At 35.3% G+C, this 27,126-nt stretch overlaps 1 protein-coding gene across 4 annotated transcripts in view; it reads left to right on the plus strand.

Annotated features, from left to right (window-relative positions):
• The window catches only part of SS18 (SS18 subunit of BAF chromatin remodeling complex), a 124,121-nt gene that overhangs the window by 902 nt on the left and 96,093 nt on the right, over window positions 1–27,126 (plus strand). For all 4 annotated transcript variants that reach the window (XM_077135742.1, XM_077135744.1, XM_077135745.1 and 1 more), the window contains exons 2-3: window positions 2,832–2,908; window positions 8,745–8,829. In XM_077135742.1, coding sequence (XP_076991857.1) covers window positions 2,832–2,908; window positions 8,745–8,829 — 162 coding nt within the window. The remainder of the gene's footprint in view (window positions 1–2,831; window positions 2,909–8,744; window positions 8,830–27,126) is intronic.

A 27,126-nucleotide genomic window follows, 5' to 3' on the forward strand; every position in this document is an offset into this window, starting at 1 on the left:
TCCCGCGTGCGTTGGGGCTCTTTCCTACAGGCTCAAAAGCCGAATTACTTGTTGGTCGATTTCTCTAGGGATGAGGCGACGTTTGGGTGGCGGGCGCGTGCGCCCGGCTGCTGGACTCGAGCGCGGACCGGCTGTTTCTCGAGTCGGCGCCCCCTGCACCCCGGCGCGTCGCTCGCGAGTTACTTTGGCGTCTCCCCGCCCCGCGCGCCCCAGCCGCCCAGTGCAGACTCGACCTCTAGTCGCGGAGGGAAGGCTGAGGGCTGGTCGCTGCCCTCTGAGTTTGGCGGAGTTGGGGAGCTCTTAGGAGAAGTTGGGGGACGCTGTGGAGAACCTTAGTAGAGTGAGAGACGGCGAGGGAGGACCCACGGACTTCGGGGCTCTCCTCGGAATTCCCTTCTCCTTTCCTCGTCCGCCCCTTATTTACATCTGCAGGGAATACTGAGCGCCTGTTGTAAGGCGCTGAGGCTACAGTGGTGAGCCATGGTCCCTGCATTCCTGGAACTTAGTCTAGTGGTAGAGACGGTCAGGTAATAGGTACCGATTATAAATTGTGATAAATACAGAGTGCTGCGTCCGTGTTGGAGGGTTGCATTGTTAACTGCTGTATTGCTCCCTGTTGGGGATACAAAGGTTCTTCATTTTCCACTACTCCTTGTTGCGTACCAGCAAGGCAAATTTTAGTCCGGCTTTTAACGTTTAATAGTGCACCTTAGATATTTCAGTTTTGTTTTGTGCACTTGCAGCAAGGGTGAAAACAGGAGAAAAGTTAACTTTTAGTACCGCTCCAGGCATTGTATGCCCAATAGATGATGTTCATCGGCTTTTGTTTACTGTCAGGTTCTCTGTAGTGTGACGTTTGACATTTGCCCAACTGTTGCTTTATTTTATGAACGAATAGGCAGTGCCTAGAAATCAGTGCTTTCATATATTGTAGTGCACTGTTTGCAATGTCTGCACCCTAACAAACAATGCATTTTAAGGACAATTTTCTTCTTTTTTATGAGTATTCCATGATTCTTTTTAGAAATAACTGTACCTATTAGAAGGGCATTTAATATTTTATTTCCAGCAAGTGAATATGAGAAGAATATGAAAATGTGCAGAAAAATGTTAAAAAGTTCAGTGGCGGGGCGGGCCGCGGTGGCTCAGCGGGCAAAGTGCTTGCCTGCTATGCCGGAGGACCTCGGTTCGATTCCCGGCCCCAGCCCATGTAACAAAAACGGAGAAACAGAATACAATAAAACAAGAAAATGTTTAAAAATGTTTCCCTTTCTTCCTTCCTTCCTTCCTTCTATCCTTCCTTCCTTCTCTCTGTCTTTCCTTTAAAAAAAAAAAAAAAAAAAAAAAAAAAAAAAGTTCAGTGGCTTTTCCTTATTAGTTAAAAGTTACGTTGCTGTGTGGCAATTTGTTAAGTCTGTTAGATTGTAGTTCTGGATTTTTGGTTGAAGGTTTTGGCTACTGTAAAAATATTAGTTTGTATTTTGAATTGTAAAGTCAAAAGAATGATAATTTTTTTTCATTTAATTGAAGTGATTTTCACGTTCTGCAGATGGGGTAATTATAAAATTAAAGTATTAAGCATTTATTGATAAATAATGTATATGTTCCTATGCCAAGGAATATCGTGAAGGAAATTGAAATAAATTCTTTAAAGATAAAAAAAGTTACATTGCTAACTAAATTATTCACTACTTTCATTGAATCTTGGAATTCAATGGTAGGGCAAATTCACCCTTGATTTCATGGGTAAGCTCGCCCAAAAACTAACTGGCATTCTAGTTGCTATCCAGTTAGTACTCTTTCCTCAATGCCATTTTTTTGAAATGTATTATTTATCCCTTAAAACCATTCAATCACAGAATTGTTATAAATGAAAGAAGGACAAATCAATATACTTTTTTAAAAAAAATATTGGGACAATTTAATAATAAGGTTAGCACGTAAAAGTTTGCAACAAATATTATACATGCATAGAAATTATTGTATTTGATTATTTTTACCATATTTGGGGAAGTCACGAAACCTTACTGTATGAAACTTGGAAGCTGCATTATTAAGCTTCCTGGGCTAATGTTTCATTCTGGATGAGGATAGAATTTCCTTATTATTGCAAAGCCTTAGAATGATGCAAAGACAATTTTGCTCTTAACTAGCTAAATCTTCTACAATGGATAGGAGAGATAATTGAATGTTTGAAAACAAAAGAAACTCCGTATTTCCCCTTTTAAACTTCTAGTAATAATTCAGAGAGAGAATAATTGTAATAGAAGTCTTCAAAAAAAAGAAAAGCCCATTAATTAAAATATGGTTCCAAAGGTAAAAAATGTGTAAAATAAGATTTTCTGTGGTTAGTATATGCAGCAAGAAGACCCAAGTGGATTCAAGACCTGTACAGATCAAACAATTCTAGAAATCTGAAGGAAAAAAAATCAGTTATTGCCCATATAATTTGTGTATTGTCTTTTTCAGTAGATTTAAACAGTTTAGTACAAGATGAATTTTTATGTGAGAAAGAGCTGAATTCACCAATTTCTCTTTAAAATTGTGTTTAACTTACTAAAGTGAATTTTAAAATATGAGTTGTAGCAGGTAGCTACTCAACAAAAAATGTAATTTTAAGAGACTTTTAAAATTGTTACCATGCTTGCTTAGTGATTTTATAATGTGTGATGATTGCTTTGGGCTAACAGTATTTTAGTAGGGGATTCGCATTAAAATTCTTCAAAAAACAGTGTTTATTAACCATACCCTCCCCCCCCGAATCACTTTTCTAGTTTTTTATTTTACTTAATGCACTAGATTTACAATAAATTTTTCTAATTTTGTTTCAGATGTTGGATGAAAATAACCATCTTATTCAATGTATAATGGACTATCAGAATAAAGGAAAGACTTCAGAGTGTTCTCAGTAAGATTGATATGAACCTTTTTTTGTACTCACCTTCCTGCATTGGTTAAACTTTTACTTTTCTTTTTAAATAATAGCTTTATTGAGATATAATTCACCTTTTTAAAGTATATGATTCAGTAAGTTTTAGTACATTCATAGAGTTTTGTGCAACCATCACTACGATCTAAATCTAGAACATTTTCAGAACTTGAAAAAGAAGCTGTGTACTTATACAGGTATTCATTTCTCAATTCCCTCTGAACACTCAACTCTATGCAAAACTTAGTCCAGCTTCTGTCTCTGTGAGTTTACCTATTCCGGACATTTCAGATAAATGGGATCATACAATATATAGTGTTTTGTGGTTGACTTCTTTCACTTAGCATAATGTTTTTTAGTTTTATACATGCTGTAGCATGCATCAGAATTTCATTCCTTTTTATTGCTGAATAATCATTTAATTATTATACATTTTATTTATGTTCCCACTTTTTTGCCTATTATGAATAATGCTGCTATGAACATTCGTGTACATGGTTTTGCGTGAAATTTTTTGAAATTTACAAAACAATTATTTGCTCTTTGGGAGGTGGGTGTGTTTGCGGGGGCAGGGGTATCAGGTTTGTTTTTTTTTTTAATTTCTTACCCTGAATTTTAAATAATGACTTCAGATGTGTGTATAGTCTCAAGAACTAGATCTTCACATATATAAGATATTTAGTTGCATCAGTGTATGTGTTTTTGAGAGCAAACCTTGTCTAATAAGTAGAGAATTGATTATCATTCATAAGGAGCATGATAATTGAAGTGATATGTCTGCAGTAAATGGTATATCTTAATAGAATTTGATGTGGTAAAATAAGTTGAATATTTTATCAGAGGTATCTAGAGCAATAGAAATATAATGCAAACCACGTGTAATTTTAAATTTTCTAGTAGACACATTAAAAAAGTAAAAATAAAAAGGTGAAATTATTTTTAAAAACATTTAACCCAGTATTTCTAAAATATTTCAATATTTAATCAATATAAAATATTAATAAGATATTTTATGCTCTGTTTTTTTCTACCAAGTTTTCAAAATTCATTGTGTATTTTACCTTACAATATTTCTCATTTTGGACTAGCCACATTTCAGGTGCTCAGTAGCCAGTGTGTCTTGTGGCTACTGTATTGTATAGAACAACTCTAGAATATTTTAATATCACCATTGTTTTGAGATATAGCTGTCTTTTCTAGAGATTATGCTTGAAGTCTTGTCTTAGGCAGATTTTTCCAGCAACCCTGGCTCTTGTTCTGCATGGCTTTCATGGCTGTGCTTGTTTCTTGCTACCACTTGATAAAGGGACTGAGACCTTTATCTAATTTAGGGTCTCTGTCCATTACTTTCCTTTTACCCCCTTTCTTTGAAAATACTCAAGTTTAAAAAGTCATTATGTGCTCATTGTACCAAAAATATATGTATATATATATAAGTTATAAAGTCTTACAGAGTTAACAAAGTTTCCTTTTACTTCTCACTTTGAGATATCTCCCTCCCTTCCACAGGGGTAATTGCTTTTAATGGTTTAGTATGTATCCTTCAAAACAGTTTTCTGTGCATTTACACATATATTTTCAAATTTGTGCAGATTATCTGTGTAGTGGTTGTTGTTCTTAATATTTATGTAGCTTAAAATTTTATGTGTAGACTTGCTGGGTCCAAGACCATGTTAAATTGTGACATTACTCTACAGAAAGATTGTATTGCTTTGTTTTTTTCCAACCAGGTTTTCAGAGTCCTGGTTTTTAACAACCCCTGCCAGCAAAGGATATTAACTATCTTTAAAAATTTTTTGCCTATCAAGTTAGTAAAAAGTGATTTTTTAAACTTTTAATTTTGAAATAATTTTACACTTTCAAAAAATTTCCAAAATAGTACAAGAAATTCCTGTAAAACCTTAACTGAAATTCCTCAAATGTTAACATATTGGCATACTTGCCTTATTATTCATTCCCCCTTAATTATTTTTTGAACCCTCCCCCTTAATTATTTTTTGAAACATCTGAGAGTGAGTTGCAAACATGGTTCTTTCTTACCTTTAAAAGCCTCCCAGTGTATTTAAAAAAAAACAAGCATATATTCTTAAATAACCACAGTATAATGCAATACTATAAACCTTAATCTTCAGAGCTTTTTCAGATTTTGCCAGTTGTACTTATTTTCCTGGGTCTGGAAGCCCTAATGCAAGATCAGATGATACATTTAGTTGTCATGTCTGTTCAGTGTATTTTAATCTGGAATGATTGTTTAGCGTTTTATCTTTCACGATGTTGACATTTTTGAAAAAGTACAGATTGTATTGTAGAATGTCCCTCATTTTTGGTTTGATTGGAGTTTTCCCATGAATAGGATGCCACAGAAGTGATACTGTGTCCTTCTCATTGCATCTCAGTAACCACATGATAATTGATTCATCCTAGTATTGGTGATAACTTTGATCTTTTAATGAAGTCTTGTCTACTGATTTTTCCACTGCAAAGTTGCTATTTATCCCTTTGTAATTAATTTATATCTTGTTGCGAAGATACCTCATATGCATTGTTTCTCATCGTATTTTCACATATTAATTTTGTCACTCACCAGTCGGTTCTTCCCTAAAACACCTCCTGTGGTGGTGGCCAAATAGTAACTAAATCTGTCATTCTTTCTATATTTATTTGGAATCTAACTGTGTAAGGAAGAAATTTCATTTCCACTTTCCTTTATTTATTTATTCACTTACTTTAATCTAAATGGACCTGTGGAGTCTTACTATATTTTCTGTGTTATATAATCTGGTATGCCATTATTTTTTTTCCTTCTCAGGTTGTCCCAGATTTGGCCACTGGGAGCCACTCAAGCTAGCTTATTGTCATATTCCTTTTTTTAAAAAATTTTTAAGTGGTTTCTTATTTTTTTGCATCATGGAATGTTTTAGACTCATCCTGTATTTTTTCCTGCCACAGCCTGGAATCACCATGTCTTCTAGCCATGGTTTTGGAGAGATGGTATTTAGAAACTAAGATCTAAATGCTACGTTAATTTGTTTCTATTTAAATTTTCTAATGACTTTCACATTTTGCATTTTATATGACCTTTTCCGTATATTTTTGTATATTGTTCCTACAATTGGTATTGTCTGTTTATGTTTATGAAAGTTCTTTAAAATAGTTTGTCAACTTCCTTAATTAACTATAGATAATCATCAGTGATAAGGAGATCACTATCTCATGTCAGCCATGGAATGATAAAAAATGGAGAGGCACTGATCTAGAATAATTATTTTCATCTCATAGCTTTTGAAAACTTCTGATAGATCCAAGGGGTTTTGTGATCTAGGATTGATTCATTTTCTTATAGGACCCAGCAGTACAGGCTACGGATAGATGTTCAGCTTTAGAACCGAATTTCCTAAATTGAATCAGCAAAACTATATACTGTTTTATTCTTTATATTCTCAGCATTTTCTCACTGATATGATCATTTCTCCCATTCTCTGCATGTAGGAATATATCTATATTTTCACATCTTTTTTTGGTACAAATGGTGGGAAGAGCTTAAATGGATATAGGTAGAATCCTAAATTCTGACCTTTCAGATGGATTTAATTTCATTCTTACAGTTCTTCAGATATTCTTTCTTTGGCAAGTTGTCAGGATTGGTTTGTGAGTGAAGGGGAAAAACTTCAAGTTTTTCTCGTAGTAGAAGAAATAAAAGGACAATAAAGAGAAACATCAGTAAATGACAGTTATCCAGGAATTGATAGTTTAATTTTAATTACATAATTCTTTAAGATATGATAATGTCTAAAATAGTGGTTTTTAAAAAATTCAAAATTATTTTTATGAAGGTTGTATATGCAGTATAGAAAATTAGAAAACACAGTTATAAAATGAACACCATATTCCCACCACCCAAAAAATTTTCACTGATAATGCCTTTGTGTAACATTGTGCAATCTTGATCAATACACACACACACTCTTATGTGTTACACTTACGCAGTTATACAATTTAGTGATCTGAATCACTTACTGAGTCCATATACCCAACATTTTTCTCTTTCCCTTTAAATTCTGGTAATATGTATGTGATAATATATTATTGTTCTATGTTGGTATTTGGTTTGAGTGTTTTCTAAGTCATTCTATGTGCTTGTTTAAATCAGCCCTTATGTTTGTATTTTAAAGGTGGGTGCGACTGTTTCAGAACGTGTAACAGCATTCATCTTAATGGAAGGGAATTTAGTTTTATATCTCTAGTTAGAAAGATAAAAGATAACGTTTTATTCTATAAAATGTGTTCCCTGTAGTCTTATAAACACAATATTCATAGCTTCTGCATATAGGTTTCTTTTTAAAAGTGAAATCTTATTTTTTCAGATTAATTTTGTAATTATATCAATGAATTTTAATACTGGTTATTTTTACCTTATTTGAGATAATTGGTATAGTGGCTCAGTAGAGTCTTTGGGAGGTGAGCTGCCTCTCATTTAAGATATTAATAATCATGGGTATTTGAGAGTGTCTGCTTACCATTTCTTAGGACAATTACCATCCTAAAACATAAGATGTTAAACATATTTTATACCTGTCCTTAGCTTATATACTCAAGATTTTCTTTTTTTTATGTTCTTTTAGGAATAATAAACATTTTCATTAAAAAGTAAACTGTTTTGGTGACAGATGTGACAGTATTTATAACATAAAAAATGTTTCTCAGGAAAATATTTCTTTAATTGTAGAATAATCTACTTTTTATTATGATTTCCATAGTTTCATATGAATATCAGGTCTAGATATTCTTCTAAAATATTTGCTGATTTGCTTTTTTTGCTGGCCTGTGTATATAAACTTGTGGCAAAGGAAGATGGGTTTACCTACTTTTTTATTAACCTCTGTATTGAGCCTTGAATTATTTTAGAAGAAGCTATTGGATCTATGCTGTAATAGTATTGCAGTTTTATGGAAGAAAGCTTTCCTACTGAAGTTGGAAAAGGTCAACGAAGAATTACCATTTTTACCCAACACCTTGCATTAGTAAAAACATTCGGGACTGTTGGGGCAGTTGGAGGAATTTGAATGGGTTCTGTGGATCAGTCAAGTCTTCCAGCATTACTGTGGTTATACAGGGAATGTTCTTGTTTTTGGAAAGTTGACATTAAAGTATTAGGAGTACGGAGTATTATCTGTTATTGTCTCCTCTATATGCTGTGTCTTATTAGATGTGCAGTATAATCACAACTGGCATAAATTATTGATCATTGCTGAAGGAGTGAGAAGAGAAAAAATACAAGGTTCTCACTTTCTTTTTAATAGTGTAGCAGAGCACTTTGACTTTATTTGGATTGGAGATTTTTAGCAACATGAAAATGTCAGAGGGCAGAGAATAAGCCTATTAGTTTTGTTGAATTCCTTCATTCTAGTTCTCTTTTAGAAAAAAAGCTAGTACAAATCTCAGCTATTCCATTTACTAGCTATATAATCTTAGGCAAGGTATTTAACCTCTCTAAACTTTAGTTTCCTGATCTGTAAAATGGGGAAGATAAGAATGCCTAATAATGTTGGTTTGAGGAGTAAATGAAATTTAATATATATGAACAATTATAACAATGTCTGGCATTCTGTAAGCTCTCTGTTTATTATCAATATTATATGTATCATTTATTGTTTGGAATTATTTTGCAGAGGAAATAGGAAAAATTGAAGGGCTATTGGTGTTGAGGTAATAGAAATCTTTTGCTAAACTCTGGACATGTTTGAAATACTGTTTGTATTTAAGCACACGAGAAGAAAATTATTTTTTAATGTTGGTATTTGTTTTGTTTTAATAGGTATCAGCAGATGTTGCATACAAACTTGGTCTACCTTGCTACAATAGCAGATTCTAATCAAAATATGCAGTCTCTTTTACCAGCAGTAAGTACCTCTGAAATAGTGTCAAGTAGACAATATAAAGAGTTTGATATGGTATAATACACTTTTGTTTAGTGATTTTTTTTTGGGTTTTGTTTAGTGAATCCTACCACACTGAGAACGTGAAGGTATTATTTAAAGATTTACTGTTTTACCTTCACATTTAATTTCAACTAATTCATCTGGAATTGATTCCCTCCTCTTACCCTTAAGGAAGTTATATCCATCCATCCACCCACTTAGCCACCCAGCCAGCCACCTACCTACCTATTTACTTATCTACCTACCTTCCTCCCTATTTGCCTATTTATTTTACTTTTTACTAAGTGATTCATGAACAAATTCTGCAGTAAATCAAAGCAAGTACCAGATGTCATAAAATTTTATCACTAAATACTTTATACATCTCTAACAGATAAGGACTTTTAAATTTAACATAATCACAATACTATTGTCTCATCTAACAAATTTAAATGTAATTTTTTTAATGTCTTTATAATATCCACCTGTTTTGAATGTCCTCTAATTATCAAAAACAAAAATACCCAAGTGTGACAGTGAAATATTTACCTCAGTATCCAAAGTCCACATATTTAATTGGTTGATATATGTCTTAAGTCTCTTTTCCTCTATATCAATGTCTTCTCCTTTGTATTCATTTATTTGTTAAAGAACCTTGGTCATGTATACTGTAGAATTTCTCACGTTCGAGATTTGATTGATTATATTCTCATTGTCCTATAACATGTTCCTCTCTCACTCTTAATTTTTTCTAGTAAACTGATCGTTAAATAGAGAGGCTTAATTAGTGTTATGTTTAGTTTTTGTTTTTTTTTTTGTCAAAATAGTATTTCATTGGCAGTGCTGTGCAGTTCTTATTCTATCACATAAGGAGGGACGTGTTTGGTTGTTCTATTATTTAGTAATGTTAAGATTGAACAATGGGCATAATTGCTGCCACCTGCTCTTCCGTTATAATAGTCCCCACCAGCTTTTCACGTAAGGGTTTCAACGGTCATTGATACTTGTTGACCAGCTCTGTTATTTCACTTGGGGGTTCACAGAATGGAGAATTTCTAATTTTACAGTTCCACTTGCATTTATTAACTATATTTCTTTTACAAAGGAAAATTTCCTTTCATCAAATATTTGATTATTTTGAAATAGAGTCCCTACAGGGAAGTCATAAAGGCTTGATTCTATTTCTTTATCAATATTCAGAATAATGAACTGGACTCTATCAATCTGCTAAAGTGACTAGTTATTTTTGTTTCAGTATTACCTGAAATTACATATTTTTATATTTTTGCTATTTTTAAATCCATTGTAGTCTTTCTTTATGATGTTCAGATGATCTCATCTGTGGTCATTGGGAACTTCTTCATTTGGCTCCTGTGTTCTTTTGATGTTACTCCTGTATTATTTTATAGTTTCTTTGTTTTCAAGATTTATCGAAGGTATCAGGCTCATTCTTCTATGTGTGTTCTCTGTCTCAGAACTGGAATCAGCCATATTTCCAAGGAGTCCTTTTTAATGAAAATAGATATTTAGAAACCAATGGGACTTTCATTTTTACCAAGTTTTCCTTGTTTCTAAGCCTTTTCAATGGACGGAACTAGTTAATAGATTTTTATATAAAGGAAAGTAAAATATCAATTCTTAGTGATATTCTACCTTGAATGAAAGATTACAGTTTTTTTTTACTTAACTTAAATTTTCTGTATTAGTATTTCTTCTGTTTTACTCTAAAAATCTTGGCTTCTTAATGACATTACTATAGTTGCTTATTTGTTTTATTCTAATACATATATAGTAATTTCATTTGTGTTTCCATATGGATAGTTTTAGTTCTTGGAAAACCAAACAAAACATCCTTTCTCTGTTTTGCCCTGCCACCTTAACATATATGAAGTGTCCGTGTATGCAGGTCTTTGGGCTGTATTCTGTTCCATCAGTTTGGTTTTTATAAATTCCACTATCTGGTTACATTTGTCATAATCTAATAAGTGTTAATATATGATAGAGAAGTTTGTTACTGAATCATATTTTATTCAAGAATATCTTGGTTATTGGTTCTTTGCATTTCTTATTCACTGAAGCATCAGCATGGCAAATTATATACACACATACATAATTCTATTAAGTTTTTCATTGAGATTACCTTGACTAAATCAGTTTAAGGAGAATAATTTTAATAATTTTAAAATGTTGACTCTTCCAAATCATGGTCATTGCCTATCTTATCATTTATTTAGTTCTTTAATATCTGTAACTAATGTTTTATAATTTTCCCCACAGAGGATTTATGCATCTCTCATTGGGTTTATTGCTAGGTACTTCATATTTTTGAGGCAATTAGAAATGCAGTCTTTGGTTTTTAAATTTCATTTTCTAGCTGCTATTGCTGTTTATGTGAACATGCAGTTGATTTTGAATCTCACAATTTTCTTCAATTCTTATTTCTAACAATTTTTCTGTACATATTTTCAATTTTCTATACTCATGTCAGATCATTTGTGAATAAAGAGTTTTGTTTCTTCCTTGTCAATCCTTAACAACTTTTATTCTTTCTCTTGCCTTACTTCTCTAGCTAGGACCTCCTGTTCACTGAATAGAAGTGGTGATAGAGGACATCCTTGTCTTGTTGCTGATTTCAAAGGGAAATCTATCTAAATCTAAATGTTTTGCCATTAAGTATAATGTTTGCTGTAGTTTTTTTGTAGATACCTTTTATCAGATTTAGGAAGTTCCTTCTCTTTCTTGTGTGCTAAGAGTTTATGCCTTGAATAGATATTAAGTTTTGTCAAAAACATTTAGCATCATAAACTTTTTCTTGATTAATCTGTTAAGGTGGTGAATTATATTGATTTACTTTTTAATGCTGTCAATTTTGTATTCCTGTAACTAATCACTTGGTCATGATCCATGTGGTCATGGTTTTTAAAAAATATTTCTGTATTCAGTTTGTTAATATTTTGATCAGGAGTTTTGCATCTTTGTTCATGAGTGTGGTTGACCTGTAATTTTTCTTTCTTACAGTACTTTTGTGTGGTTGTTTATCTTGAGGTTATTCTGCCTTGGTAAAATTAGTTGAAGAATTTTCCCACTTTTTTCCTTTTCCAGAAGAAGTTGCATAATCAAATTATTATTTCCTTTTTAGTTGATTGGTATAATTCAATGAAAAGCCTTCTGAATCTGGAGTTTTCTTTCTAGAAAGGTTTTTATTTACTTTATTCAATTTACTTAATAATTCTAGGACAAGTTTTATATTTCTGTATTTTGCATATTGCCTGTGTTGGTACATTGTATAGATAAATTTATCTAATTCATTTAATTTATTGGCATAAAGTTCATAAAATAATGCCTTTCTAATGACTACAGAATCTATAGTGATATTTTCTTTATTTTTAACGTGTCTTAATCTTTCTGTAATTTTAATTGTTTTACTGTGGTAATGTGTATCTATTTATATAACATGAAATATGCCCTTTTAAACATTTTTAAGTATACAATTCAGTGGCATTAATTAGTTTTCAGTGTTGTGCTGTCATCACTGCCATCTGTTTTATCAAAACTTGCAGAGCATCCTTCCATGTGCTTTTTGGCTGTTTGCATGTCTTCTTTAAAGAAATATCTATGTAAATCCTTATCCACTTTTTAAATAGGGTGGTTTGTCTTTATGTTGTTGAGTCGTAGGAGGTTTTTTTTTTGTGTGTTTTAGACGTTAAATCCTTATCAAATGTATAATTTCCAAATATTTTCTCATTCTGTAGAATGTCTTTTCACTTTTTTGATACTGCCCTTTGATGCAAAAAAGCTTATTTTGATGAAGTCCACTGTATTTATTTTTCCTTTTTTGCTCATGCTTTTGGTACAGTCTCAGACACCATTGCCAAATACAGAATCTTGAAGATTTGCTCTTTTCTTCTAAGGATTTTGTGATTTTAGTTCTCAGTTTTGTGACGCTCATCCATTTTGAGTTAATTTTTGTACATGGTATGATATATAGGGGGCCATTCTTCTGCATGTGAATATCCAGTCTTCCCAGCATCATTTGTTTTGGAGACTGTTCTTTTCCTGTTGAATTGTTTTGGTGCCCTTGTTGAAAATCAGTTGACCATAGATGTATAGGTATATTTCTGAACTTCTAATTTTATTCGATTTATCTATATTCTGTCCTTATGCCAGTATCATACTGTTTTGATTACTATAGCTTTGTAGTAAGTTTTAAATTTTGGAAATGTGAGCCCTCAACTGTTTCTGCTTTTCAAGATAGTATGCTGTTTGGAGCTCTTGCAATTCCGTATGAATTGATGATTAGCTTTTCTGTCTCTGTAGAAAAAAGGCTGCTGAAATTTTGATTATGCCTTCTATCTAAAATTTTTTTGAAGAGGACTGTGGGAAGATGGCAGAGTAGTGAGGTCCAGGTCACAGTCTTTCCACTAGAGCAACTATTAATCAGGCAGGAACTATCTGAAATAATATTTTTAAACTCTGGAGACCAGAGAAATGCTATATAGACAGTATCCAGGGAAGAGCGGGAGGAAGAGGCAGGTAAATTACAGTAAAAATAAGCAAATTGCTCTCTCTGTGCGTGGCTATCAGTGGCGAGCCACACTCTTGCAGTAGACTGGTGTGGAGTCCAGTCTGTTACCTAGCTTGCTAGTGACATAAAGGGATGTAAAAATCCTTTCCCCAAGACCAAGGGTGGATATGGCAATCACTGATGATTGCTTTTGGTTAGTGGTTTCGAATCAGTGAGGGCCTGGCTCTAAGGGTGGCTGTTGTTCCGTCTATTCCAGACAGAAGCAATGATGCCATTGTTTCAGTTCTTTCCCATCCCCCCCAACTCCCCCACCAAGAAGAGCCATGGTGCAGAAGACTTATAGTGTGCTTTCTCAGGAGACTTATAGTGTGCTTTCTCAGGAGATTTATAGTGTGCTTTCTCAGGGCTGCGAGAGACATTTAGTTGAAGGGCTGCATTTGCTTGGAAGGCCTGGAAAGCTCAGTTTTGAAGAGCAGTGGAAGAGGTTCTTGGTGTCCCTTCTGATCCCCTACTCAGGATACTTTGGAGCCAATGCCTTTTCCTGAGTCCCTGGCTCTGTTTCAGCTGGAAAAGACTGACATGGGAAAATCCTCTTCTTTGTGCCCCTCCTCCTAGAATTTGCCCTCCAGGCAAAAGCAGATTGAGACTAAAGAATTGTAAGAAACTATGGAGGTGGGCAATCTGGGGCAACAGTTTGCTAGCCTCAAATACCTGGGAGAAGGAGGTTTGTCTCCTGGGAAACAGGAGAGCTGTACCCATATAAAGAGGGGAACTTCAAAACAACTAACAAGGAAAAACTCAGACAAAACACAGGCTCAGAAAAATAGGGAAAAATTTATGTGCTGCATTTGCCTTGGGCAGACTTTCTTGATAGGCTCAAGAAAATCTCTGTATTATCACCAGCTGGTTACAAAATCAAGAAACAGTCATCTCAGGGATAAATCCCAGAGTTAACATTTTGAAATATTAAAATGTACGGTGTGCAATAAAAGAGTACAAAGCAAAGATTAAGTAAATGATGGCCCATTCAAAGGGAAAAAATAAAAATTCACTAAACACCAACAAAGAAAATCAGAATGTGGACATAGTGAACTTCTTGAAAATTCAATTCAACTGGCATTAGACCTTACATATTTTCGTTACCTCTCAGTCTCTACAAAGTTTTCCAACATTTTGCCAATCTAGGTATTTTTTTCTCTGATCTATCTCCAGTTCACTGTTTCTTTTCATTGAGCTCAATCTGTCATTAATATCTATTCATGTGTTCTTAATTTCTATTATATTTTTAAATTCTAGAATTTCTTGTTTAGTTCTTTTTCGTAACTGCTCTATAATTTAAAAGTTTTCCTAATCTGTTGAAATTGTGAGCATACTAAGCATTATTTTTTCAGTAATTTATTATGAAAATTTTTAAACATCTCTTTCATTGTTGGGAGAATCATTTTTATTTTAAAGTCTGTCTGAGAACACTAATATTTGGAGTTCTTGAAGATCTATCTCAAATGCCTTTCATTTCTGCTGGTTCTCAAACACATTAACCTTCTCATGTGTCTGTCTTGTTATCTTGATTTTGAGTCATAGTTGATTTTTGGTAGCTTGTCAGAAATAATTTGCTGCTTAGGATATATCTTCTTCCAAGGAACATTGCCATTTCCTTTAATCACTCTTCAGAGTTTGGGACTTTTTTGTCTTCTCCAGATTAATTGTTATGTGGAAATAAGTTCTTCATCTACATCTGGGTCTTCATTATGTTTATGATTTACCAGAGGTCCCAGCCTTGGATGAGTGCTGGACTCTGACTTTTATCCCTTTTGTCTCACCCTCTACCTCCTTCTCAGCTTCTTAGCTGACTTTCTGGGTTGCCTCACATACCCACAACAAATGTACCTGATCATTATTTAATACTTTGTTAGCTCTTTCTTATTTGTTTATGTATATTATAGTAAAATATGTAACAAAATTTTGTCATTTAAACCATTTTTAAATGTACAATTCATTGGAATATATTAAGTTTACAGTGTGTATTATCATTACTACCGGCCATTGGTGTACTAGCTGCTATGAACATTGGTGTACAAATATCAGTTTGAACTCCTTTTTTTCAGTTCTTTTGAGTATTTATCTAGGAGCTGAATTGCTGAATTATGTGGTTATTTCATATTTACCTTTTTTTAAAATGTAAAAAAAGCATATATAAAGCAAAGAAAGAAAAAAATCAATGAATTTCAAAGCACAGTTCAGTTAGTTACAGATTAGATCCCAGAGTTTGTCATGTGCTATCATTCTACCACCTCAGTTTTTTCCTTCTAACTGCTTCAAAAAGCTGGAGGCTTCAAGAAATTCATCAGTTATACTCATTTATTAAATTTGTTAAATCCCATTTTCTCTGTCATAACTCCTCTTTCTCCACTTATCCCTTTCCCAATTCATAGGGATCTTGAGGCAATGCCCATTCTAACTTTTTTTTTAACATGGGCAGGCACCAGGAATTGAAGCCGGGTCTCTGGCATGGCAGGTGAGAACTCTGCCAGTGAGCCACCGTGGCCTGCCCCCTTTCTAACTTTGAGCCACCGTGGCCTGCCCCCTTTCTGACTTTTTCATGTTGAGAACAGGTATCGACAGTAAAGGCTAGGGAAATGTAATCAATAATAATCTTGAAGAGGCTGGTCGCTCTGGGTTTCAGCGTTGATCTGACCTGGGACCCCTCCAGGAATTATACGTTCCAGGAAAGCAAACTTTAGTGCATGAAACCTTGATAGACTCTCAGTTCAAGCCATAGGTGTTCTTAAGAGTCAACAGGAGTGTTGTTTGTTGGGATTTAGCAAACCGTGGCATTTAACACTATCTAACTGAAGCTTGCATAAGAGTAGCCTCCAGAATAGTCTCTCCGTTCTGTTTGATCTCTCTTGGTCAGTGATGCCTTATTTTATTAACGTTTCTTTTCCTCCTTTTGGTTAGGAAGGGGTTGTTGACACCACAGTGCCAGGGTCATACTCATTCCCAGAAGACTTAGAGGCCATATCTGAGCAATAAAAGAGGTTTCTTGGAAGCAACTTTTAGGCCTCATTATGGATAGTCTTAGCTTCTCCCCTACAAAAATAAGTTTTATAAGGACAAGCCTTAATTCCAAGGGCTTGGCCTATTTTCTTCAGAGTCCCTGATGGTTGAGAGGGTACCTGGGACTTCCCAGATGGGAAAGTTTAATAGTTCCATATGTATATGTGTTGTGTGTGTGTGTCAGGAAGTTAGTCTTCCTACTTTGCTCTTCTTTTTAGGGATAGTTTTAGCTATTTGGGGTTCCTTTCCTTTGCAAATAAATTGGATAACTAGCTTTTCCAAGTGTTGAAAGTTGTTTGTTTTGATTTTGATTGGTAATGCATTGAATCTATAGATCAGTTTGAGTAGAGTGGGTAGGATTGCTATCTTAACGACATTCAGCCTTCCTATCCATGAGCAGGGAATGTTCTTTCATCTTTTTAGGTCATTTTTAATTACTTTTAGGAATATTTTACAGTTTTCTGTACACAAGTCTTTGATATCCACGATTAGGCTTATTCTTAGATACTTGATTCTTTTGGTTGCTATTTTAATGGAATTTTTTTCTTAATTGTTTCCTCAGATAGGTCACTGATTGTGTACAGAAACATGACTGATTTTTACATATTAATTTTGTATCTTGCCACTTTGCTGAATTTGTTTATTAGTTCAGGTAGGTTTGTTGTAGATTTCTCAGGGTTTTCTAATTATAGGGTTATGTCATCTGCAAATAATGAAAGTTTTATGTCTTGCTCTCATATTTGGTTACCTTTTGTTTCTTTCTCTTGTCTCGTCGCTCCAGCTAGGACTCCCATTCAGTGTTGGATAATGGTGGTTTTTGGCATCCTTGTCTTGTTCCCAATCTTAGGGGGAATACTTTTATCCTCTCACTGTTAAATTTGACTGTGGGTTTTTCATATATTTGCTTTATATTATTCAGGAAGTTTCCATCAATTCCTACCTTTGGAGTGTTTTTATCGGGAAAGGATTCTCAATTTTGTCGAGTGTTTTTTCAGCATCAGTAGATATGATCATGTGACTTTTCTCTTTTGATTTGTTCATGTGCTGATTTTTTTCTTGTGTTGAACCACCCTTGCATTCCTGGCATAAATCCCACTTGATTGTGATGTATAATTGTTTTAGTATGTTGTTGGATTCAGTTTGCTAGTATTTTGTTGAGAATTTTTGCATCTATGCTCATTAGAGATTGGTCTGTAATTTTCCTGACTTGTAGCATCTTTATCCAATTTTGGTATTAGAGTGATGTGAGCTTCATAAAATGTGTTAGGTAACGTTCATTTATCCTCGGGTTTTTGGAAGAGTTAAGGGGAGATTGGTGTTAGTCTTTTTGGAATGTTTGCTAGAATTCCTCTGTGAAGCTGTCTGGTCCTGGGCTTTTCTCTGTGGGAAGATTGAATCTCTTTACTTGTAATTGGTTTGTGGAGAATAAAGGTGGAGTAAGAGTAGGTAGCTAGTGTGTTTCTAGGAATTTGTCCATTTCATCTTATTTATTGGCATATTTTTTCATAGTATTCTCTTAAGATTTTTAAAATTTCTCCAGGATCTGTGGTAGTGATCCCTAACTCATTTCTGATTTGTTTATTTGCATCCTCTCCCTTTTTTATTCCCTTAGCCAGGGGCCCATCACTTTTACTGATTTTCTCAAAGAACCAACATTTGGTTGTATTGATTATTTTGTATTGCTTTTATTGTTTTCCAGTTTGTTTATTACTGCTTTATCCTTTTGTTATTTGTCTTTTTGTTTGCTTTGGAGTTAGATTTCTGTTATTTAAATTCTCCAAGTGATCTGTTAAGTCCTCTTTTAGCTCATTCATGTTTTTTTTAATACAGGCATTTACGGCAATAAATTTCCCTCTCAGCACTGCCTTTGCTGTATCCCATAAGTTCTGTTATGTTGTATTCTCATTATCATTCATCTCGAGATATTTACCTGATTTCTCTAGCAATTTCGTCTTTGACCAGCTGACTATTTAAGAGTATATTATTTTATCTCCATGTATTGTGAAAGCTGTGGTTCTTTGGTGATTATTAATTTCCAGCCTTATTCTGTTGTGGTCAGAGAAAATGCTTTAGATAATTTCAATTTTATTAAATTTACAGAAACTAATTTTTTGTTTTAGCATATCGTCTATTCTGGAGAATGTTTCATGTGCACTACAGAAGAATGTATATCCTGGTGTTTGGGAGTATAATGGTTTATGTATGGTTATTTCATCTAATTCATTTATCACATTGCTTATGTCCTCCATCTGCTTGTTGATGCTGTCTGATTGTCCTATCTGTAGTGGAGAGTGATTTTTAGAAGTCTCCCACTATTATTGCTGAACTGTCTATGGTTGGCTTCAGTTTTGCCAGTGTTTGCATTGTGTACTTTGGACTTCTTGATTGGGAGCATAAATATTTATGATTGTTATTTCCTCTTGGTGTAGTTACTCCTGCTTTCTTTTGGTTACTGCTTGCATAGAATATCCTTTTCCATCCTTTCACTTTCAGTCTATTTGTGTACTTTGGTCTAAGATGCACCTCTTGTAAACAGCATATGGAGAGATTATATTTCTTAATGCTTTCTGCTAATTTGTATCTTAATTGGTGAGTTTAGTTCGTTAATGTTCAAAGTTATTCTTATAAAAGCAGTTCTTTAATCTATCATCTTTTAGTTTTTATTTGTCAGATCTGTGTATTCTTTTTCCTCTTTCTTCTGTTTTTTAACTTTTTAAATTGTGTAGTATAACATACATACAAAGCAAAGAAATAAAAAAAGCAGTAGTTTTCAAAGCACTCTTAAACAATTGATTACAGGACAGATCCCAGAGTTTGTCATGGGCTACCATAAGTTCCTCTCATTTTTCCTTCTAGCTGTCCAGAATGTATGAGGCTAGAGGATTTAAATAATTTTTTATTGTCACAGTCGACCTTTTTCCTTTTTTTTCTGAGAAATAACATAAATACAAAAAAAGCTATGAATTTCAAAGCACAGCACCACAATAAGTTGTAGAACATATCTCAGACTTTGACATAGGTTACAGTTTCACAATTTTAAGATTTTACTTCTAGCTGCCCTAAAATACTGGAGACTAAAAGAGATACCACTTTAATGATTCAGCCTTCATATTTATTTGTTTAATCCTGTCTTTTTCTGTATAACTCTACCATCACCTTTTATCTTTTCATACCTCTTTTTAGGGTTGTTTGGGCTCTGGTAATTCTAAATGTTTTATTTTGGAAGGGTCTGTCTCTGATACAGGGTAGGGAGAGAAAACTATCTGATGTTCTTAAGAGGCTGAGCTAGGTTTCAGGACTTACCTGGTCCAGGGACCCATCTGGAGGTTGGAGGTTTCTGGAAAATTACTCTAGTGCCTGGAACCCTTGTGGAAGCTTATATATTGCCCTAGGTGTTCTTTAGGATTGGCTGGAATGGTCCTAGTTGGGGTTTGACAGGTTATGATAGGTAGCAAGGTCTAACTGAAGCTTGTGTAAGAGCAGCCCCCACAGTAGCCTCTCAGCTTTCTTTCTGCCACTAATACTTTATTAATTATACTTCATTTCCCCCTTTTGTTCATGATGAAATTGTTGATCCCACGGAACCAGGTCTGGATTCATCCCTGAGAGTCATCTCCCATGTCACCAGGGAAACTTTCACCCCTGGATGTCTTGTCCCATGTAGGAGGGAGGGCAGTGATTTCACTTGCAGAGTTGGGCTTAGAGAAACTGAGGCCACATCTGAGCAACAAAAGAGGTCCTCTAGAAGTAACTTTTAGGCATACTTACAGGAAGTTTAAACTTCTCTGCTACTTACATAAGCTTCACAAGATCGAGGGCATGGCCTATTGATTTGGGTTTCCCTAAAGTTTGACACGGTATTGGGATTCCCTGATGGTAATGTTTAATGGTTCCATATTCTTTCTCCCCTCTCTCAGGGGACTCTGCAGTACTTTCTGATGATCTACTTAATATACTCTAGGATGTTTCCAGGTATTATAATAATCTGTACAGGATCAAAGGACCTCTTTCTTATTCTGTTTCCTCTGTCTCTTTTTATCCTTCAAATTACTGTTACTGGTTTTCTTCCAATTCTGTGCCCTCCTTCAGACTTCCCTCTCCTGTCTTTTTTCAGCTGACCAAACTCCCTTTAGTATTTTTTGTAGATCAGGTCTCTTGTTGACTAGTTCTTGCAGCCTGGGTTTATCTGTGAAGATTTTAATCTTTCCCTCAATTTTGAAGAACTTGGCTGAATAAAGAATTCTTGACTGGAAGCCTTTCTCATTCAAGATGTTAAATATGTTATACCACTGCCTTCTAGCTTTCATGGTGCTGATCTCTGTCTTACCTGTTTTCCTTTATATGTAGTAGAATGCTTTTCTCATCTTGCTTTCAGGACTTTCTGTTTCTTTTCAACATTTAATAGTTTTATTAGTATGTGTTTTGGAGTAGGTGTATTTGGATTCATTGAGCCTTTTGATTTGTTATTTATGTCTTTTTTAAGGGTTGGTACGTTTGCCTTGATTATACTAACTTTCCCAGTCCTTTCATTTTCTCTTCTTTTTCTGGGTCATCAATGATTCTTATATTTGTATACCTCTTTTGGTCCTTCATTTCTCTAAGACCCAGTTCCATTTTTTCCATCTTTTATGCCATTTGTTCTTTTGTGCACTCTAGTTCAAAAAGTTGAGTCTTCTATTTCTCTTAGTCTTCCTTCTGCTTCTTTGAATCTGCTATTATAGCTTCTAGTGTACTTCTAATTTGGTCTACTGTATCTTTCATCTCTGAGATCTTCCATTTTTCTGTTCAGTCTTTTGAATTCTTTATGCCCTTGTAGTATCTTCCTAATATCCTTTATTTCTTTATAAATATTTTTGACTATTGTCCGTTCCGGAGTTCTGATTTGGTCATTTGGCTGGACCAAATTCTTCTTGTATCATGACATGCTTTTCTGTTATCTTCAGGGCATTTGATTATGTTAGTTAGTAAGTTTATTTTGTAAGTTGGTGTTTTAGTCTGCCAAAGCTGCCAGAATGCAACACACCAGAGATGGATTGGCTTTTAATAAGAGGGTATTTATTTAGTTAAAAACATACAGTTCTTCAGAGGAAAGGCAGCTAACTTTCAGCTGAGGTTCTTTCTTGCATGGGAAGGCACAGGGCGATCTCTGCTGGCCTTCTCTCCAGGCCTCTGGGTTCAGTAACTTTCCTCTAGGTAATTCCTTTCTTTATCTCCAAAGGCCTGGGCTGAGCTGCGATTGCTGAAGTGAGGTATGCTGAGCTGCTTGGGCTGTAAAACATTGAGGTCTCATTTAAGCATCCGCCCAATTAAATCAGACATCATTCATTGCAGCAGCACACCTCCTAGCCAACTGCAGATGTAGTTAGTGACACATGAGCTTCACATGCTATTGGTTGTTGTCCCCAGTAAGAGAAGTAGGCACCTTCACCTGGCCAAATTGACACCTGAACCTAACTACCACAGATGGTTTCTGTTACTTGTTCTAAAGTTTTGTATTTACTTGGTGTATTAGTTAGGGTTCTCTAGAGAAACAGAATCAACAGGCAATGCTCACAAATGTAAAATTTATAAAAGTGCCTCATGTGACCGTGGGAATGCAGAACTCAAAATCTGCAGGGAAGGCTGTGAAGCCGATGATTCCGATGGAGGGTCTGGATGAACTCCACAGGAGAGACTCACCAGCGGAAGCATGAAGAGAGCCTGTCCCTTTTGAATCCTCCTTAAAGACTTCCCTTGATTAGATTGAGTATCATTCATTGCAGAAGACACTCCCCTTGGCTGATTACAAATGGAATCAGCTGTGGGTGCAGCTGATGTGATCATGATTTAATTCTATGAAATGTCCTCATTGCAACACACAGTCCAGCACTTCCCCAACTGGACAAACAGGTACCACCACTTGGCCAAGTTGACACATGAACCTGACCATGACACTTGGCTTTCTGTTGAAGGTTTCCTTTTTTACTTGGTTTGTTAGTAATTCCCTGCCAAACCAAGGCCTGAATCTCTTATAGGGGGTACAGTTCTTCTGAGAGTCTATTGAAGTCTGGGCAGAATGTCTGCCTGCCGTTTGTAAGATTTAGGCTCAATTCCTGGCCCATGTACCCAAAATGGAAAAAAAAAACATATGTGTATAAAAGCAATAATAAAACAAAACAAAAATATAATAACAATATGAAAAGGAAAACACAACACCTTAAATTAGTAGACCCCAAAGTCAGAAGGAGAGACCCCAAGATATACTGGGTATGAACCCAGAGTGGTGTCCACAGAAGGCAAGAAAGAAATATGTAAAAATAATATGTAACGATAATATTACTAATAAATAATTGTAAAGAAAATACATTTAAAAGCAGAAATAAACAAAATAAACTTAGGGAGATGGTTTGTTTGCCATCCTGCACTTACTGCTTAGCACTAGCAAGTGCTCCTCCTCAGGCACCTCCACCCCTTAAGCCTGCCCTTCTCTAACTGAGGCAGCTTGCTGAAAAACTGGTGTGTGAGGCATAGGGGCTGTTCCTGGTCCATGGTGTTTGAACTGGTCCTGGTGTTGGACAGGGGAACTCACAGCAGCACCTTAGGGAAGTAAGCAATCCACAGCTAGTGCATCTGTCACCTACCATGGCCAGAATGGCTGGCTATTTTCAACGGAGTGGCTATTTGTGGTGCCCTACCAGACATGTGCTCCCAGCACCCAGAGGCTTGGCTCTTGTGGTTGACAGCCAGAGCCACCTGGGGAAGTTTCTTCAGCCAGTATCTGGAGCTGGCTAGAGTGGAGATAGGTTAGTTTCCTTCAGTTCACACCTTTCCACACACTACCACCCACCCTTGGCATTGAATGCCAGCTGGTCCGACCCAGCCTGTTCTCCCTGCCCTGATTCCCCTGCCTCTCTCCTCTGCAAGAATTACTGAAGACCTCTGCATCACTCATTCCCCTGAATCATAGTCCCCATCATTCTCTACTAGTACCCTTTCTTGTCCCATGGAGCATGCGTGAACTCCATCCACTCCACTCTACCATCTTCCTTGAAGTCTCTTGTTTAACTTTTGAGAAACAGCAGTCTGTTTGGTTCATGGCTGCCCTATCTTACCCTTTAATAATATTTTTAAACTATTTGTTTCTTTGTATGCCTTATAGTGGGGGTCATGTTTCATTCTTCCACGTGAGTATCCCGTTATTGCAGCACCATTTGTTGAAGTTTTGCTTTTGTTTGGTTTTTTGTTTGTTTGCTTGTTTGTTTGGGAAGTGCATGGGCTGGGAATTGAACTCAGGTTTCCCACATGGCAAGTGAGAATTCTACCAGTGAACTGCCCTTGCACCCCCAATATCTTCAAAATATTTTGTACAGCTTCTTTTTATTGTTGCCTTCAGTGTAGAGCTATTTGAATTACTTGGTCATGACGTTACTATGGGTGATTCTTTACTTATTAAAATTAACTTCTGTTTGCTCTCTGTTTTGCTGTATCACTTTACTTTTATTGCTTCTCAAGTATGACTTTTCCTTTGGGGAGAGGACTAACATTTAGCAAGTGATTATTATGTGTTTGGTCCTTTAAATTCCTTATTTCATCCTCAGAAACCTTTAAGATGTTAGTCCTATTTTTTGATTGTATAATTGTAAAGGGTGAATTTTCCCAGGGACTCACAGTTTGTAAGAGGTGATCCTGAGATTTGAATCTAGGCTTTACTGAAAGCAAAGTATCTGCTTTATGCTATCCTGTTTTACTTTTATGGTGAATGGAAATAAAGCCTTGCCCAGTCACTGATTTCAGTTTGTGTACTAGGCTTTTTGCCTAGGTCTTCACAGAGCTTGAATCTAAATTTTACAACCTATAGTATCTTGGTTATCCTACTTTGTTGTCTAGCATCATTAAGTATTTAGTTCAAAGCAGTTAAATTAATGGATCTGATTCTGGTTTGGTGTTAATTGTTTTTTTGTTTTTTTTTTTTCTTGCGTGAAGTACCATATGCTATAGGCCTAAGAAGCAGTTAAGAATTTAATTTATAATCATTGTGATGACCTGAAATTCTGGGTTCTTAGCTTTCTTTTCCCTTATCTGGTATGCCAAAAATATATGACATATTTTCAACATATTCTTATCAGTAACTCACCTGTCAATAAAGTAAATAAAAGGAGCATCAAACACATGGTTTTCACAGTCACACAGTTACATTGTGAAAGCTATATCATTATATATTGATCATCTTCAAGAAACATGGCTACTGGAGCATAGCTCCACATTTTCAGGCAGTTCCTCCCAGCCTCTCCATTATACCTTAACTAAACAGGTGATATCTATTTAATATGTAAGAATAACCTCCAGGATAACCTCTGGACTCTCTTTGGAGTCTCTCAGCCATTAGTACTTGATGTCGCATTTTGCTCTTCCCCCTTCTGGTCGAAAAGGTTTTCTCATTCACTTGATGCTGAGTCCCAGCTTATTCTAGGATTTCTGTCCCATGTTGCCAGGAAGGTCCACACCCCTGGGAGTCTTGTCCCGTGTAGAGAGAGTGAGGGCAATGAATTTCTTTGTCGTGTTGGGTGAGAGAGGGAGGCCACATCTGAGCAACAGAAGAGGTTGTCTTGTGGGTGACTCTTAGGCCTAATTTTAAGTAGGCTTAGCCTATCCTTTGCAGGGTTAAGTTTCATATGAACAAACCCCAAGATTGGGAGCTCAGCCTATTGCTTTGGTTGTCCCCACTGCTTGTGAGAATATCAAGAATTCTCCATTTGGGTAAGTTGAATTTTCCCCCTTTCTCATCATTCCCCCAAGGGGACTTTGCAAGTAATTTTTTATTCCCTGATTAAATCATTCTAGGATTTATCGGGTCATCGCTCTGGACAAACCTACAAAATCTCATGCCCTACTCAAGGTTCCAAGTACTATGGTGTTTGATTAAGCTGTCCACATAAGTTATATTAGAAATTGCACTAGTCAAAATATAAATTTTGTACCAAATAAACATTTTTTTTGCTTTAGTCTCACATAAGTTAAAGTTTTAAAATATGAATTACCATCTATTTTCAACAACCTACAGTATTGACATTCCTTTGTTCTTCCTCATGCAATAACGTTTTTAAATTTGTACACTTAGTCACTATCATTTTACCCTCTAGGTGTTCCTAGATTATACCATCTAAGTCTTTATCATCTATCTTTCCTTCTGATTTCATTTGTGCACCCAGGCCTCCTCCCTGTATCATGCTCACATTCAGCTTCATTCATTGTTCTAACATTATTTTATTACAGTTTGGTAGTATTGTGCTATCCATTTCTGAATTTTTACAGTCAATCCTGTTGTACAATCTGTATCCCTTCAGTTCCAGTTATCCAATATCTACCCTATTTCTATCTCCTGATGACCTCTGTTCTTAACTGAAATTATCCAATTCATTCATTAATGTTAGTTCATATCAGTGAGACCATACAGTATCTGTCCTTTTGTTTCTGGCTAATCTTTTTTTCTTAAGGTCCATCCATGTTGTTACATACTTCATAACTTTATTCTTTCTTACAGCTGCATAATATTGCATCATATGTTTATACCACAGCTTGTTTAGCCACTCATTTGTTGATGGACATTTTGGTTGTTTCCATCTCTTTGCAATTGCAGATAATGCTGCTATAAACATTGGTGTGCAAATGTCTATTTGTGCCCTTGCCCTCATGTCCTCTGAGTAGATACCTAGCAATGGTATTGCAGGGTCATATGGCAATTTTATACTTAGCTTCCTGAGGAACTGCCAAACTGCCTTCCACAGCAGTTGTACCATTTGACATTCCCACCAACAGTGGATAAGTGTGCCTCTTTCTCCCCATCCTCTCCTGTACTTACTGTTTTCTGTTTTATTGATAATGGCCATTCTGGTGGGTGTGAGATGATGTCTCATTGTGATTTTGATTTCCATTTCCCTAGTAGCCAGGGAAGCTGAGCATCTTTTCATGTTTCTTTTGGCCATTTCTATTTCCTCTCCTGAGAAGTGTCTGTTCATGTCTTTTGCCCATTTTGTAGTTGGGTTGTCTGTCTTTTTGTCATTGAGTGAACTTATGTATTTTGGATACTAGACCTTTATCTGATATATCATTTCCAAATATTGTTTCCTGTTGAAAGCACCTATTTTTAAGCAGTTCAAATAGAGCTCTTTAATAATGTTTTTGTTATTTTGATGTTATCATCTGGAGATATAGAATATACATCAAACAGGTGGACAGGCACAGTAGAAAGTTAGTTACTCAGAAATACTTTTTTTTCCCCGCTTTTAAACAGTTTTACTCTCACATTGTGCAGTTCAACTTAAGTAAAAAAATCAGTGATTCCTAGTATAATCATATAGCCATAGAAACAGTCTATACAAAAATGTTTCCTTTTCTTCTGCAAAGAATCGCATACCTCTCCCCCAGTACCCCTTCATTGATGTTTAGTTTTGGCATAATGCGTTTGTTACATTCTATGGAAGCATATTACAATGTTACTGTTGACTATAGACCCTAGCTTGCATTGATTATATTTTTTGCTGTATACCACCCCATTTTCAACACCTTGCATTGTTGATGTGCATTTGTTCTTCCTCATGCAAAACATTCACGTATTTGTACGTTTAATCACTGTTACTGTGCATTCTAGACATTTCTCCGTTATACTGTCTCAGTCTTTATCTAACTTTCATTGTGGTGTCATCTATGACCCCCAGCGC

This window comes from Tamandua tetradactyla, chromosome 18 (assembly GCF_023851605.1).
Source record: "Tamandua tetradactyla isolate mTamTet1 chromosome 18, mTamTet1.pri, whole genome shotgun sequence".
Lineage (NCBI taxonomy): Eukaryota > Metazoa > Chordata > Mammalia > Pilosa > Myrmecophagidae > Tamandua > Tamandua tetradactyla.